The 17,471-nt window shown below is 40.3% G+C and overlaps 1 protein-coding gene and 1 long non-coding RNA gene across 8 annotated transcripts in view; one reads left to right on the forward strand and one right to left on the reverse strand.

Annotated features, from left to right (window-relative positions):
- Positions 1-17,471, reverse strand: part of PDE4B (phosphodiesterase 4B) — a 261,207-nt gene that overhangs the window by 9,125 nt on the left and 234,611 nt on the right. For 6 of the 7 annotated variants that reach the window (XM_082227590.1, XM_082227591.1, XM_082227592.1 and 3 more), the window contains 3 exons: positions 2,969-3,062; positions 836-1,011; positions 31-129 (listed from right to left, as the gene is read on the reverse strand). In XM_082227590.1, coding sequence (XP_082083716.1) covers positions 31-129; positions 836-1,011; positions 2,969-3,062 — 369 coding nt within the window. Of the gene's footprint in view, positions 1-30; positions 130-835; positions 1,012-2,968; positions 3,063-3,695; positions 4,191-17,471 lie in introns of those variants that run through there. The other variant, XM_082227596.1, reaches the window with a different exon arrangement.
- On the forward strand, positions 5,519-9,684 carry LOC309534987. The gene is made up of 3 exons (XR_014220960.1): positions 5,519-5,628; positions 6,887-8,936; positions 9,089-9,684. It is a non-coding gene; the product is annotated as an uncharacterized lncRNA (long non-coding RNA).

The following is a 17,471-nucleotide window of genomic DNA, read 5'->3' on the forward strand; positions in this document are numbered from 1 at the left end:
AAGCAATACATAACCAGTGAAATTACGAACCTGAAAAATAGCGTACATAATGCAGGTGAGAGGTCTACTGTGTGAATATCTTGCAACGTTAAATATGTTCAGACCCCATTTATTCAGATCCTCCAGCTCCTAGAGGGGGAGAAAACAATCAATATTAAACAAAAAATAATGGATATACAACACGAATGTAATGAAGGCAAGCCTGTAAGTAGTCTATAGCTATATTTATAAACTCAAAACTCTCTCTCTCTCTCTCTCTCTCTCTCTCTATCACTAATAAGAGTTATCGAAAGAACATTATATATCATGTAAAAGGAACAAGGAAGAACATCTTCCTAAATTGCAGCTACATATTTGAACATAAAGTCGAACCTTGCTTTTCGAACAGCTTAGTTCTCAAACGTTTTAGCTCCCAAACGCCGCAAACCCAGAAGTGATCGTTCCAGTTTGCGAACTGTTTTTGGAAGCCGAAGATCTAACGGGGCTTTTGTGGCTTCCAATCAGAAGCCGTGCTTTGGTTTCCGAACGTTTTGGCAGTTGAACGGACTTCCGGAACAGATTCTGTTTGACTTCCAAGGTACGACTGTATTTAACTATTTTTTGCTACCATGCCAGCACCAATTATGTGCTAGGGAGTAGTGAGTCAAAACTAGACCCTGTAATGGTGAATTCTTAAACTACATAAGAGAATACTTTTCTGATATAATCAGAATACACGTTTGAATACTGGTGTTATATACTATATTAAGCAGCTGATCAAAATCTCTCTCTCCATTGGTAGCAAGTGGTATCTTACACCAAAAGACTAAAATAACGACAAGTTAACTGCACTCACCTTGGCTAGATGGTCTTCCTTTTCTGTTTTCACACCAAATCTTGAAATGCTAGTATTATTCAAGCTTGAACTATGCATTAGCTTTTTCACACCACTGATCTGTGTCATGAGCTGCTTTTTCTTTTTCTCTCTATCCTTCTGTGTGGGAGAGGGAATCTCTACATCATTCTGTTTGTCTGTGAAGAACATATAGAGAAATGAATTACAAAGTTTATGAAGCAATCTGTTTTAATATCACTTGTGTACAATGTTTATATTATACTGCTTGCTTATTCAAAATAGTTTAAACAATTTAATGGATTTATAAATCTAATGTTTGGATACTGTTACAAATAAAGACAAAAACTACTACTACTGCCAAGATTATTTTTAATGATTAATAACCAAAGGTGGAGCTATGTGATGGATGAAGTCAACAGGAGCCATTAACGGCAGAGGCCCTTAAAAAGGGACCAATATCACTGACAATTTTAACACAGTGATATCATCATTATTTGTTCAATAGATATTTTGTGCATTTTATCAGTGCTTGGATAAAGATTGTGGATCAAAGTGTTCACTGTGCGGGTCAAAGTGTTCACCTAAGAATATCCACTGAAGACAAACAAGTTATTTTTACTTGGTGGTAAAACAAGAGTAAAAACATTAAAAATGTCATAATTTGTGTGTGTGTGTTCACAATCCTAAGTGAAATGTGGACTTTCAGATTAATTTTGTGTGCGTGCGTGCGTCAAAATGCCTATTTACCAACATTATTTTGGAAAAACCATAGGTTAACACTATCGCTGAAAGTTTGCTGGCTTCTTAAAATTGGGGAAACAAATACCCACACACAAAAATTGTCACTATTAAACACTACCAAACAAAGCAAAACTGCAACAGATCTTACATATTATGGGCCAGTTTAAACTGGATGCATTTGGGCAAAGGGAGAGAAGCCTGGAAGTTTTTTTTTGGTGGGAGGGGAGTATTGGTTGTGGAAGGGTACTAGTATTTAAATACTTTGTCACTGCTCCATATAATGAAGGGAAAAAATCACTAAAAATCTTTCATTAAGAAAAAAGAATGGCTATAGTCAAAGCAGAAATCAGATGAAGAGCATATAAAAGCAGGTAAGTAGGGCTGTCCTGGTGTAATGGGCCAACCACTTCAGGCCCAACCACAGAGTTAGCTGACATGGCTGCTCTAACTTTTCAGCTTTATAATGCACCATGATGAATAGCCCCAGGCAAGCAAACACCCCAGAAGGGTAACACAAGCAAGCACCATTCTCAACCCCACTACTACAAGCCTGGGGAGTATGGATGGTTGCTAAGCAACGGCCTGCAACATTAACTTCTGCCCTCGATAGCATCTATATGCTCTTATACTTCTAGATTTTACTAATTAGGTTTTTCTTCTGTTTAAAGGTGGCGTAACGGAATAAATCACGTTCCCTTCATACGCCGCGGTTTCATCTGCTGCCCAAGACATGTCATGAAATGTGCACCCCACAGCACTTTGTCCAGTTTCTTTGCTCAAGCTCATCCCTACACAGCACTGGGGCTTCTGCCTGAACACAGCTCCTTTCATTGCATTGGAGAGTGATTCCTAGAGTCCACTAAAAAAAAAACCTTTCAATGAGAGAAACAAATGACTATACTCAAAGCAGAAGTCCACTAGGTTCTTAAAATGGGTTGTTGGGCGGCGCAGTGGGTTTGGGATTGGAAAGGAAGGGGTTGGGGTTGTAAACATAAAAAGAGGCCGCTGGATGAGGCCACTGGCCCACCTAGTCCAGCGCCCTTTTCTCTCCTTGTCCAACCAGATGCCTGTGGGAAAGTTGCAAGCAGGATTCGAGGACAAGAGGACTCTTCTCATCCTGTATACTTTCCAGGAACTGGTGTTCAGTAGCGTTACTGCCTCCATAGTCCTCTCCTCTGTGAATTTGTCTAATCCTCTTTCAAAGCCAACTTGATTGGTAACCATCACTGCCTCTTGTGGGAGTGAGTTCCATAGTTTAACTAAGTGCAGCTACATCACTGAAGCATCACTGCACCTGTAAGAACAGCCCCGCCTGCACATCAGAGCCTGGCCATGCTTGTTAAAACCTAACTTACGCACAGAATGGAATGGGTTTGGTGCTAGATAACTTACCCAGGAAAGTGTTTGAAATATATTCAGATACTTGGTTCCCCGATCGGCTCATTTCCGAAAGGTGTGTCAGTTCTCGGTTCAACATTCTCTTGAACTATTGGTAATTAGAAGAAAAGAAAACCCAAACCATCAGTTTTTTTGAGCGATACATGCACAGTAAATAAAATGGGACATTATTAACTAACTTAAAGATGGCATCATTCAGCAATGCCTTTATAGATAAACTATAGACATATAAGAAATATTTTTAGACGACATGGTGCGATTTAAGGTTATGGTGCTGTCAGTTTTTAAAAATATCGTTTTAAAAAGGCAGATACATTTTACCTAATTCTGGAAAGCTATGTTGATTTTAGAGCAGTTTTTGGTCTCACAAGTTATAAAGCTGTTCTAAATCTTGATCATGAGCGATTTAGCAATGTCCCACATACAATACAAAAGCAACATCAATTTATAGAAATTTTTGCCAGGGGAAAAATGAAATGTTAATATGGCATTTGGCTGGATTATCAAGTTGCATGCAACTTAAATATACTTTGTGTAAATGATCATAAAATGATGCTCCTATTTTTCATGACATTCTGTTTGTATGGCAATATTACACCTTACTGTACAAGCATCTAACATGTTTAAGGCTATTTAGCATTAAATATGATTCTGATATATACTTTACATATAAATAACACATCTGGACATTATTATTTGCTTTTCTTTATTTTAAACCCACCTTGATATAACCCCAAGATACAGATAACAAATAGTTTGCCTCAGGCATTTTTGGAAGACTTTGCACGCCAAAAGAGAGAAATTTCTTATGAAGAATTTGCAGATCAGAGGGAGGAACTCCTCAGGAAGAAGGATTTCCCGGTCAGTGAGACTAATGTTGGTAAAAGTCAACAATTCCTGTAATAATGGCTACTTGCTACTCCAAGACAACACCAAGGTTTGTATTCCAGTTTTGCAGAAAATAATGTATTGTTGGAGGTTTTGTCGGCAAAACACACACACAAAAATGATGTAAAAGGGCTGCGCAGAGGAGGGAGAGCTAATCCAACTGTTTCCAGCAAGCTGCCTTAAAGCACTTATGAATTATGAATAGTCCTGGTTGCTTAGTTGTCTGAAGGGGGGTTTCCAAATTAGTGTTCCTTTGCTGAACTGAGCGAAAAAGAACGGACGGCTGCTTTTGTAGGCATTGCTGGATTTAGCTATACAGCCATCTTTTCAAAAGAAAGATTAAAATGGAGGAAGCCCCGTGCATATCTAAACAAGGGGAAAAAAGGCGAGCAGCCCCCCCCCTTATTCTTCCTCCTCCTCCTCCAGATCACTGCATTGCCATTATGGGAAATCCCCTTTCACTCACAGAGATTTTTAAGCACAGCTTTAGGACACTGATTTAAAATTATAATTGTTTTCTTCCCTACCTATTCCAATATGATTTCGTATTGCTTTACATATACAGAGAAAATACATATGCTTGCATCTGGCTAAGAAGTATTTTAATGTTTCAATGCAAAGAAAACCAGATGGCTTTCACTTCTGAAATTCTTAGCAAACAGAGAAAGCTATGCTATATCTGCAGAGCAAAATGTAAGATATTTCCATAGCCTGTTCCCTAAAAGAAGTTATTCAGAAGCCCAATGTGATGCAGGGTGCTGCATGTTTTCCTTTACAAACCCAGGCTGCAAAGGAACCACTGCATGCAGACGCTGCCTCTTCTTATGTCAGTATATGAATCCACACTAAAAGCACTCAGTAAAGTGAAATAAATCAGACTGAATGATTGTTGTCATTTAAAGCACATTTGCACCGCTTTTGTCTCTTCCCCCGACCACTTTAGGAAACAGGGATATTCTAAAAATAAAGATGAGCTTCATATTATTTCTGTTTTTAATTAGCAGCCAGTGTAGGTTTATAATGTAAAGCTGCTTTCTTCCCCACCCCCACCCCACATATCTCATTCCTTTCTTCAAGAGTTCATATACAGCTGGTCAAAAGAATACCATGGTACTATGGCAACAGCACCACATGACAGCCACCCTCCTTTACAGACAGGCTTCCCTTCAGATTACTGTCATGCAGCCCTCATGGCCTGCTACAGGAATTCCAAGAGTGCTTTAAGCAAATTGGAAGCTAATTCCTGAGATCTAAAGTGTGTGTGTGTGTGTGTGTAAAGCAAGTCTAGTAATATAGAATCTCCGTCCCTTTGGACCAAAGAAATCCTGCTATTTATTGGTTCAAACCTAAGCTACAAAAGCTTTGACTAGAAAAATATTTTTATCTACTTCTTAAAAGCTGTTAAACATTTTTGGTACCCGAATCATGACATCATGATCTATATCATGATAGAATACATATGAACTATAAAGAATAGTCTGTTATATGGAAGTTGCATTAGAAGTATTATTCTTTCTTTAGTCACAAAGTGATTTATTCAATACGACCTTTAGCAACAGAAAACAGTAACATTTGTTTCTTTTAAAGGTAAAGGGACCCCTGACCATAGGTCCAGTTGTGGCCGACTCTGGGGTTGCGGCGCTCATCTCGTTTACTGGCCGAGGGAGCCAGCGTACAGCTTCCGGGTCATGTGCCCAGCATGACTAAGCCTCTTCTGGCAAACCAGAGCAGCACACGGAAACGCCGTTTACCTTCTCGCCAGAGTGGTACCTATTTATCTACTTGCACTTTGACATGCTTTCAAACTGCTAGGTTGGCACTGCTCCATAAATTCACATAAATAGTTCTTTAAACTGGTTTTTAAGTGTATACACAGATGAGCCCCTGTTCCCACAATCAGTGCTGCTTCTCACTTCAAGCTCTTCCCCTTTTATTTATTCCCATGTTAGTGGAGTTAATGCGTAAGAGAGGTTGAGTGGTTATATAGTAACAGTGGGTGCTTCCAGATTGTTGCAGTTTTGTGGGTGGCATTCAATGGCACACTGGCAAATTTAGGTTGCAAAATTAAAGTGGGTTTTGAGCCCTTGCACAACAAACCCCTCCCCACACCTCCACCATAAAGTGCTGTGATTGATGCAATGTGGTATAACTTCCCTGCCAACAAATCAGGATGAAGGCCTGGAAGCAAGCTAAACGCATTTCGCAACTGTGGGGCAGAGCTAGGTCTATCCCTTTTCCCTGCTTATTTTAACTCCTTGTGGCAATGCAAGAGATTTACGATCCCATTCCCTGTACAGTCATACCTTGGATCCCAAACACCCTGGAACTTGAATGTTTTGGCTCCCAAACGCCGCAAATCCAGAAGTGATTGTTCCAGTTTGCGAACGTTCTTTTGGAACCTGAACATCCAACGGGGCTTCCGATTGGCTGCAGGAGCTTCCTGCTGCCAATCAGAAGCCACGACTTGGCTTTTGAATGTTTTGGAAGTCAAATGGACGTCCAGAACGGATTCCATTCAACTTCCAAGGTACGACTATATTGGCAAATTGCAGTGTAGCTTAGCAATAAGTGCCATATTACAGTTTCAAAATTAAGAGATCCACTTGGTTCCAAGTTGACTGTTCTATAGATATTCCATTCATTTTCCCGCATCTCTTATGGCTTGGAATAAGAGATATCCTTTTGAAATAGGAAGTTTTGGCAATCCAAATATTTTAATAGCATCTCCCCATGCTGATCCTAGGGTCAACCTTTTATCCTAATAATGGCTTGGAAAGGAGCTTATTGGGTAGAGAAACATATTATTTACTCTCCTTTCAGGTAATAGATCATGTTTTGATTTTTTATTTTAAAAAATCAAATGTTTAAAATAGTATACAGGTGTGTTTAGCTATTCTTTAGATAAATTGCTTGTTTGGTCTTTACCACATATGAAGAACCAGCCTGCCCAGTAATTTAAATTGTACACCATGCCCAGATATTATGTAAATAATTTCTTAGAACTCCTTGTTTGCTTGCAACAAGGTAAGATTAGTGTTGGAATTCAAGCTACATAAACGTGCTGTCAAGAAGTAGAGACCTCTGCTAACTCTACTCTGCAGGCCTAAAAAAGCTTGACCAATTCATTGGAATTGACTGACCAATCACCACTGCTAAACAGAAGTTGCATGGGATTTTCTCCATCCTAACAGGTAGAAACAAGATTAGTTTCCAATAAACCATTTATGAACCTTATTCTTATCTGCCCCCACCCTGAGGGCCACCTTTGACTGGTAGATGAGACATCCCACATATCAATCATTTGACATCATTGTGGGCTTGCTAACTGCTTCACGCACTGATTCCCAAAATGCTTTACACAGCCACCTGGTTGTTGAGTGCTTGGGAACTGCAGCACAAGGGGCTTTGTCAACCCTATGGCTGATGCTTTGGAAGTGCTAAGCACAGGGCTTGCAAAACACATTGTGCAGTGCTTCCCAAATGCCTGAGAGCCAGCTGGCTTTGGGGCATTTTGGAAGCACCACACAATGTCCTTTCTTCTCAGCCTTGTTTTTAGTGCTTCCCAAGCATTGGGACAGCACAGTGGATTTCTGCAAGGATCAGCTATGCTATCGGCTTCCCCATGGGAAATCAGTTGCACAGCTGGTCCTACAGGTTTGAACTCACCACACACCAGCTGATCGATAAACCATAACCATAACAGAATTCCCCCACCCCCCCACACACCAGAATACTCTATGATGTTCACAGATCTGAAGTGATTGCTGTGAAAATGAAATAGCTCCAAGTTGTGATGGAAAGCACTAAGGGATTCGTTCAGAAGCCATGAATAATTTTGACCCCAGAACAAAATAGTCAACTTAAGACTGAAAACTAGCAGCAGCAGAACAACATCTGTTAGACACATACTCTTCAGTCCTCTATGCGACTGCTTAGTTTATTTTCCCAAGTGGGCTATATACGCAGTAACAGGAAAACTGAACAGGTTGTATAACCAGTTCAATGGCAACATGAACCTTGCTAACAGCAGCCTATGCTGTGTCTTTTAGACTGCAGGAAGAGCACACAGCCAATACTACCTATACATATTTTGTCCAAGTAAAAAACAAATCTGAGAATCGGCCGTCAAAGAATGTTCAGAGCTTTTAGCTACTCCGGCTTATTACTACTCCTACAGTACTCGGCTGCCCTCACTTTCTACAGTTTGGGTTTGAATGGCAAATATGTTATTGAATACTTTGGATTTTGGAGCCAAAATCTGAAATGCTAGAAGAGAAAACTCACAATCCTGGTGTTTATGTACAAACAACAAAGAGTTATGAAACTCTGAAATTAAATATAAGCTACAACGCATCTGAACCGTTTCCTTTACAGACTGTGAAAAGAAGTCTTTTAAATTGCCTGCCAGCATTGTGTGCTTCCAAGTGGGTGCTCTGGGGGAAGCGTCACATGGGCAGAGGCAGCTTCTGGTGTGCGTCACTCTCCGACCGGCTCATGATGGGTTTGCTCAGGAATATGTCATAAGATATGGGCAAGAGAAGGTGTGAATGATGCTCCCTGTGAAGGTCAGGAATCCCAGCCACGTAGGCGCAGGGGAATGACTTTCAAGCTCATGAATCTCATTTAGGACTCAGATCAATGGACTGGTGCGCCAACAACTTAGTCAAAAGCGAAAGAACGTCAGGCTTTCAGTTAAGGAAGATTTTATTCTGAGAACCAAATCAATATAATCTAAGACATTTAATTTTATATTGAACACAAAGGTATGGCTCTGCAATATTAATAAAGAAGTTTGAGCAGGAAGTGGTTTTCTTAAATTTGCTTACAGTTGGGGAAATAATATATATAATCTGACCAGCAGTCTACAGGGGAGAATTGCCTTTCTGCTGACATTTGAAGAGGCCAGCCATCTATAAATTAAATAGGGCCTATATGAGAGCAGGCTGAAGACTGTATGGGCCTAAGAAAGAGTTCCTCTCATACTCATTGTCCAAACTTCCTTCACTCACAATACACTTCCTTTCAGATGGATGTGTACAATTAACAGTGAAATCCTTTGTATGTCTATTCAAAGGTAAGCTCTATTAGGTTCAATGGGAGGTAAGTGTGTGTGCAAATAACATGACAAGAACTGTCATCATGAACATGACAAGAACATAGACCAATCTAGCTCAGCATTCTGTTTTCAGGGTTTATGCTAACTTAACTTTCCTCTGCTTTTTTCAGGCACGACCTGCGATTTAAATGGAGCAAACATCCCTTTGCGGCAAACCCAAATTGACGTCTGCTCTGATTTAGCTTTAAAGAGCGGGTTTTTGCTCTTTAAAGCGCAGGGGGACAAAAAAAAAAAAAACACCTCACCAACAACTGCTCAGACATGGAGCATTAAAGCACAGACATCTGCCTGGGAAGAAAAGTGTGGAAAAACCCCTCAGAATGGCCAACCAAATGCCCATAGAAAGCCCACAAGCCTAAATGGCAATCTGAAGAAGCACCAGTTTAATTGGATGCTACTGGAGGTTAGGCATGCCTGAATCTAATTTGGATCAATTGAGCAAGTGCTGAATTGAGAACCGGGGTCCACTGATGTCAGTTGCATTCAGATATGCTGCTTAACTTTCTCTTGGTTTTTGCCATGCCCAAATGTTGTGCCACTCAGTGGAATTTCCGTGAGAAAGGCGGGGAGGAACGTACAGGGCATTGATAAGTTATGACTCTGCTTAACAAAATGTAATCCAGTGACATTTTGAAGCAACTGGTATATAGATAAATTGCTTGCTTGGTCAGCAAATTCAGATGGAGTTTTATTCACATTGAGTATGCACCATTCTTAATATGGTTGTGAGGAAGGTGCAGGGGAGGTTGTATTTCCTGAGAATGCTCAGGGGACTGAATCTATCCCAGCACCTACTCCTGTCCTATTATCATAGTACCATCGAGAGTGTCCTAACCTATAGTATATTATCGTGGTATGGGAGCAGCTCTGAAACGGATAAAAAAGCTTTACAGCGAACAATTAAAATTGCCCAGAACGTTATTGGGCTCCGACTACCAACCCTGGATGAGATCTTCACGTCTCGCATCTTGAAGAAGTCACATAATATTCTGAGAGATCCCACCCACCCTGCTCACAACTTCTTTGAACTATTGCCTTCAGGCAGAAGATATAGGACAATGAAAACACGAACCACACGCCTTCTGAATAGTTTCTATCCAAGAGCTCTGATTGCACTAAATAATGATCTCAGGGCCAGTTGCAAGGTTTAGTAAGTAGGGAGTGGAAGGAATGAGATAGGTTTTAGGTTATGTTATGTTTTTAATAAAAGGTAAAGGTACCCCTGCCCATACGGGCCAGTCTTGACAGACTCTAGGGTTGTGCGCCCATCTCACTCAAGAGGCCGGGGGCCAGCGCTGTCCGGAGACACTTCCGGGTCACGTGGCCAGCATGACATCGCTGCTCTGGCGAGCCAGAGCCGCACACGGAAACGCCGTTTACCTTCCCGCTAGTAAGCGGTCCCTATTTATCTACTTGCACCCGGGGGTGCTTTCGAACTGCTAGGTTGGCAGGCGCTGGGACCGAACAACGGGAGCGCACCCCGCCGCGGGGATTCGAACCGCCGACCTTTCGATCGGCAAGCCCTAGGCGCTGAGGCTTTTACCCACAGCGCCACCCGCGTCCCTGTTTTTAATAGGTCATGCTATATTCTGGATTATGTTATGTTTTATAGATTATGTCTAAATAGGATGAGAGTTCGGAGATACGTGCAAATGTATATGTGAACCCGGTCTTTGGGTGGGTGTTTGATTTTCGTTGTTGTGTATACTGTGTATATACGGACAATGACAATAAATTTATCTAAATCTAAATCTAAATCTAAATACAAACAAGCCTTTATAACATTTATATGGAGCACTGGCTGATGTCAGATGCTGCATAGAAACACAATTGTGCCTGCAGGGTAAGAAAATACTGATTTCCCTGAATAAATCCGTGAATACTAGTGTAGCCCTCTGTAAATATTTTTTTTTAATCTAAATTACTAAAAGTGACATGTAAAATAACTACTGCATATAAACAAGAGAAAATTATAACTACTTTGGGTTAGGTAAGTTGAATGAATGGAGCAGTTTGCATATTTCAGTGAGCTTTCACAACTTAATTTGTATTCATAATTTCCCCCCGCATGTAGAGTGAGATTAAATTGTATTATTTTAATTAAGACAGTGAAATAAAGATACTGCATACACATAATCAGTTACAAGATCACACTTTGTGAACATCTGAACAGATGATTAAGCTTAAAACCCATTCTATCATTATCTTTTAACAATGGTCAATGCAAATGTAAAGCTGTGAAAAATAGATCCCGATTGTGAAGTTTTCCTGTTATGCATGTTTTCAGGCTACTGTAAAAACAATTATGAGCTAATTAACTGTGCCAGACATTGAGTCATTCTTCAGTTAATAGGTTTGCCTATTGTAAGAATTGCTAAGTATGATGGTGTCCCTGCTTTTCTTGTTGTTTTTAAAAACACTGCACTTACAATTCTTTAAAAGGCTTTGGGAAGTACTACTTCAGATTTGCATTAATGTAGATGTTTTACATTTACAGTAATAAATTAGTCATCTCCTTCTCTTTACTCAAAAGACAGATGGCAATTTGACCAGTGAGCCAACTATATCCACTGACTATCCCTTGAAAGACTGAGGTCCAGCGCCGAGGGCCTTCTGACAGTTCCCTCCCTGGAGAAGTGAAGCTGCAGGGAACCAGGCAGAGGACCTTTTTCTGGTGGCACCCGCCCTGTGGAACACCCTCCCACCAGATGTCAAGAAAATAAACAACTATCTGACTTTTAGAAGACATCTGAAGGCAACCCTGTTTAGGGAGGTTTTAAATGTTTGATGTTCTGTTGTGCTTTTAATTCTGTTGGAAGCCACCCAGAGCGGCTGGGGAAACCCAGCTAGATGGGCGGGGTATAAATAAATATTATTAATAATCCTGGGTAAATTTGTTTATCAATGTCTCTCACATCAACTGCATGAACTTACTATTAGAACTGACAAAGTTCTTGCTACTGAGCTCACATCCCACATAATTACCTCAGCAACTAACGTAGTTCTTGGTCTATTTAATATAGAGTACACTGGGCATAATCCACCTGTCTCAAGGCAGTAGATGGACTTGATGATTTTCCCTGATGCTTTCGAGTCCTGTAATTTTCTAAAATAAGTGCCAGTGCCAAGAATGAGGACTTTCAGCATGCTGGACCAATGCTGGACACATGGAATGATGGAATGTTCAATTAACCCCTTTCGGTCAATTTCATGATAAATTACAATCTTTTTTACTTTTCTTCATACTTCTTTCCATGGGAAAGCATGGAAGTGCTTGAATGGGAAAGAACTGCATAGGATTTTTAGATTAATTCAAGTTGTAAGGTATTCAGACGAAATCAAAAGTGAAATCTGTATTCAACAAAGATGCAGGCACAAATTTCCTTACTCTGAATATGTTAAGCATTAAGGGATATGGCAGCAGGAAGAGTTAGGAGATGAGTCCGACAGATGGATTGACAAACTTACGACTTTGTTTAATGTTCCTGTAGTCCTCCTTAGTTTTGTCCATGGAGTTTTCTTGGCAGGGATACTGGAGTGGCTAGCAGCACAGCAGTCATGAAATTAAAAGATGCCTGCTTCTTGAGAGAAAAGCAATGACAAACCTAGACAGCATCTTAAAAAGCAGAGACATCACCTTGCCGACAAACGTCCGTATAGTTAAAGCTATGGTTTTCCCAGTAGTGATGTATGGAAGTGAGAGCTAGACCATAAAGAAGGCTGATCGCCCAAGAATTGATGCTTTTGAATTATGATGCTGGAGGAGACTCTTGAGAGTCCCATGGACTGCAAGAAGATCAAACCTATCCATTCTGAAGGAAATCAGCCCTGAGTGCTCACTGGAAGGACAGATCCTGAAGCTGAGGCTCCAATACTTTGGCTACCTCATGAGAAGAGAAGACTCCCTGAAAAAGACATGGATGTTGGGAAAGATTGAGGGCACAAGTAGAAGGGGACGACAGAGGACAAGATGGTTGGACAGTGTTCTCGAAGCTACCAACATGAGTCTGACCAAACTGCGGGAGGCAGTGGAAGACAGGAGTGCCTTGCGTGCTCTGGTCAATGGGGTCACAAAGAGTCGGACACGACTAAACAACTAAACAACAAAGTCCTCCTTGGAAACTTTATTCTTCCCTCTTTGATATAGCAATGCATTCAGATGGAACCTTTAAGCAGTGTTTCAGCTTAGTTCACATTATGAGGGTTTATCGAGAATCTTGTCAAAGTTTTCCCCCCTCTTCTTGTTTCACAGTAAGCAAAACTACACACAACCTCTGTTATTTTAGCAACTGCCTTTAAATGCATGTCTTGCTTTTAAAAAACAAATCTGGTGCAGACGTTCCACGTGAGGAAGAAACACAATCAGTGATAACATGGGAGAAGTTGGCATTGTCTGGTGCCCTGTTTGGGGAAAGAGACTCTTGCTAATCCCACTAAATTCTTTATTTGGCACCATGCTCAAACTCAAACAAAGGACATGAGTTGTATACAGTTCCAAACAGGATATCAACATCAATTTAGAAAAGGTGAGAGGATACATGTCTGCACATCACAGAGAGATTTAGTTTTGAATCTTGGCTGAAGAACAAAAATATAAAAAATAAATAAATGTACATTTCCCTCATGATCAACCTCATTATCAATTTCCATTTATCTCACAGCAGTGTTACATTTCCTTTTTTTAAAAAAAGGGTGGGGGACAAAGAGGAAGGACAGTCCAAAATAAACACATTAACTCCTCTCCAACAAGCTTTCTTATACAAATTTTGGTTTCAAGTCAATTGCTTATTGAGCCAGTTTTGCAAGATCATTTGCAAAATCATTGGCATTCCTGAGACAATGTTATGGCACATTAAAATCCTTTATTAATTGTTGATTTCAATTAATCAAAGTCACCCAGTGTTAAGGATATGAAATGGAACTGCTCAGTTTCCAAATTTGCAAGGGAAAATAGCCAAAACTCTGTTCCTCAGTGCTAACTAAGCCCAAAAAACCAGCTAGCACGCCATGGGCTGCATTTGTATTCTGTTACGGCAACCATCATCTCCCTAAATCAGAGTTGGGTATTCTGCAATCTCTCAAGTTCTAGGTAGGATATTAAAGGTAAATAAACCCCAGTGAGTTCTTGAAGTTTGCCCACGAGAGCTAATGGTCCTGGCTAACTTCTGTTTATTAATTCCAATGGGTCTACGCTGAGTAGGACTAGTTTTGGATACAAAGCTTATTATGTCCTATTATTTATATTTATTTATTTTACATAAGTTTTTTAAAGTATTTAGTCTATTTTAGCGCTATACAAATGTTTAGCAATGCCAACAGCAACTCCCTAGTTTGGCAGTGCATCCTAAATAGGCCCAAAAAACTAATACTTGCACAACTCACTCCTTGCTATAGAAAATAATCTGTTTGCTTTCCTCTGTGCTAGAAGAACCTGACTGAAAACAAAGTGTAAGCCAAATCAGTTATTATCAGGTGGAATGTTCCTCAGTACCTCCATAAACTCACACAAAGAGTTTAGTAATAACTTAAGCTACTAGAGAAAGAATTAGCTATTTAACTCTTATAATCACTAAATTGCTCCAGGGTATATGAGATTTATTATAAGGTTATGATTCATTTACGAAATCTATTGATAATAATGGAGCACCTCTAATGACTGATTAGTCTAAACATTCTTTCCTGTAGCAACTTTCCCCATTTGCTTAGGCAAGGACAAATAGCTGTAGACTATCAGGAGAAAGGAATGCCAAACCAAAGGTCATAAATCTAGGCAAAATTCCCTGATTTACAGCTATTAAACTCCACTTTAAAAAAGCAAAGGGAATGAAAGGAGTAGGTTTTATAGCTGACTGCCCAACAGCTAATCTAGACAGTCTTTGGGAGGCTCATGGCTATTTTGCAATGTATATTAAACAAAGGAAGTTACAGTAAACTGAAAAGCAGGAACAGTTTGACACACCTTTAGGGAACCATCACGTACCAAGTGAGCAAAATCTAGAGCTTGCAAACTCATAATAAGACACCCCCTTCTTTCCCAATATGGACATTGTGCAATGAGGCACATAGACAGCTGGAAGGCAGCCAGCAGTTACCTCCAGAGTTTACATTAGTGTCCTCATGTTTAGTTTATTTAGCCTCCTAAAACTGAGGCGTGACCCTGCGTGTTTTATGTGACTGAAACCCCTTTTGAAATAGTGCAGTGAATGTTTTGTTTACACCAATAGATTTTCATTTACAGATAACAGACAATAGTCTAGTATGTATATTGCTAACAAAAGACAGAATAGAGCCATAATGGAACATTTCAGCAAGCGCCTACGTGATGTAGGGACACATACCCCTTGGGGTCATTTAGGTAATTCTGAAAGATCATATCCTGGTGTGCTTTGTGAAGGTCATGGCTCGCTTCATTCAAGTCACATGCCCATAAATAAAGGCAATGAAGTCATAAGGTGGGGCTGGGGGGGGCTGGAGACCCAAGTCCTATTAGGAAAGGTCCAAGGAGTTGGGTATGTTTAGCCTTGAGAAGCTACTGTTAGGAGTAACATGGTTACCATCTCTAACCATTTGAAAGAGTGTCACATAGATGACTCTCGTCTCTGCTGTTCCAGAAGTTAGAAACCAGTGGGTTCAAATTACAAGCACGGGGATTTCCGTTAAAAATCAGGAGTAGCTTCTTGATGGTATGAGCTGTTTAGATAATCATGGATCAGGAAACAGCATTTTAGAGGCAAGGAGCCCAAAGATGCGTGTTTTGGGGTGCCTGTAAGATCACGAACTCGGGGAAAAAAGCTTTTTCAGGGTGAGATCTTGACCTGAAATCACAAGAGAGCAAAGCGCCCATAATGACCACCATGCTCTCAAAGGGGGGGGGGGTTTAGGGTCCCAGTTTTTCTGGGGAAGCTGACAAGTTTGACAGTGGTTTTAGAAGGGAGAAGACTGTCCTTCATTAGAAGTTCTTTTTCCAGGGATAGCTATGGCTTCCTATCAGGGATAGTTCCTGTATCAGAAGGGGTTTGGATTAGATCAGGTCTGCCATGGGGAACCTTTTGCAGCCCAAGGGCCACCTACCCTCTAGGCAACCCCCACAGATGGTGGAGGAACAAAAACATTTTTTTTAACTTTTGTACAGGAGGGTAGTTTCTGCACACACTCATACAGACACCTCCGTTCTCCATCCAGAGAAGCAAGAGGCGCTATCAGAATTGAAGGACACATTCCAATGACACAAAAGCACTCCGGTTGCAAAGCAGAACCAGTGAGAGGTGTGGTCTGGGGCGAGTTCTGGGAGCCAGATGGAGAGGCCTGAAGGGCCACATCTAGACCCCAGGCTGGAGGTCCCCACTCCTGATTTATACAGTTACTGAAGTACCTTTAAACATTATGATTCTATAAATGTAGAAAGAAGACATGCATGTTCTCCAGGCCTATGAGCAAAACACGATATACAAAATTATCATCTAGGTAAAGGCCAAATTTCTTCAACAAGCTATGCAAATTGGCTATAAGCATGCCCAGGATACCTGAAGACCTGACTGAGTGCAGTATTTATGATTTTTTTAAATATACTGTGCAACTTATTTCTATCTCAGCTTTATACAGGCCATGGAAAAACACAAAGTGATGTCTGTTTTAATAACGAAAAGCAGGTTGAGTGTATTGGGCAGGTCATTATTTGGTTCCTCCTTTTAGTAGGCAATGTTTTAGGTTCCATCCAGAAGCGTTCAGATCTCAAATTATTACCCTTATTCATAAGAAGCACTAGTTCTACACACTGAGTGACTTTAGTTAAAATGATAAAGTACACTTGTATACCTAGAATATATGTCATGCTACCTTATGAGATTTCTAAAAACCACCACTTCCATATATGCTCCACCTAATAATTACCAGCCACTAAGATTTTTGTGTGGAAAAGGATTCCAAAATGCAAATAAGTAATGCCAATAAAAATAGGATTGGAAACTTCATCAAAACAAAGAGTTGCACAAGAAACACATCATGAACCAGGAGCCAACAGCAGCAGGAAGTATGCTAATTTGTATTTTATAGCTGAATGGGATTAACACAACATTTGTGTATCATTTTAATGAAATGGGAACGTGGCCAGCCACAGTGAATGCTTTGCTACTTTTTGCTGTTTGCTCCTCCAGGGACCTTCTGAACTGTTTTCTACGCTTCTTCATCTGAATGTCAGAGCCACACGCTGTTGAACACCAGAAGTTAAGTTCCTCATATTCCTGAGTAATGTAATTATTCATTTAAGCAACATTTGCTTCTTCTTTTTTACTACAAGTATTTTACAAACAGGATACATTCATCCAAGGTTCTCTTTCCCATCGCCAAAATGACCAAGAAACGTATTTTGGTAACATTTTTGAATAAGTGCACTACACTAGAAACCAGTCACCCCCCCCCTTTGTCTACTGTTTTTGCAACGCTGTACTTCAAAACTACGTCTGTCAGGAAGGAGACAGGAAATTCGAGTCACAC

Source organism: Podarcis vaucheri (assembly GCF_965113315.1).
Source record: "Podarcis vaucheri genome assembly, chromosome: 6".
Classification (NCBI taxonomy): domain Eukaryota; kingdom Metazoa; phylum Chordata; class Lepidosauria; order Squamata; family Lacertidae; genus Podarcis; species Podarcis vaucheri.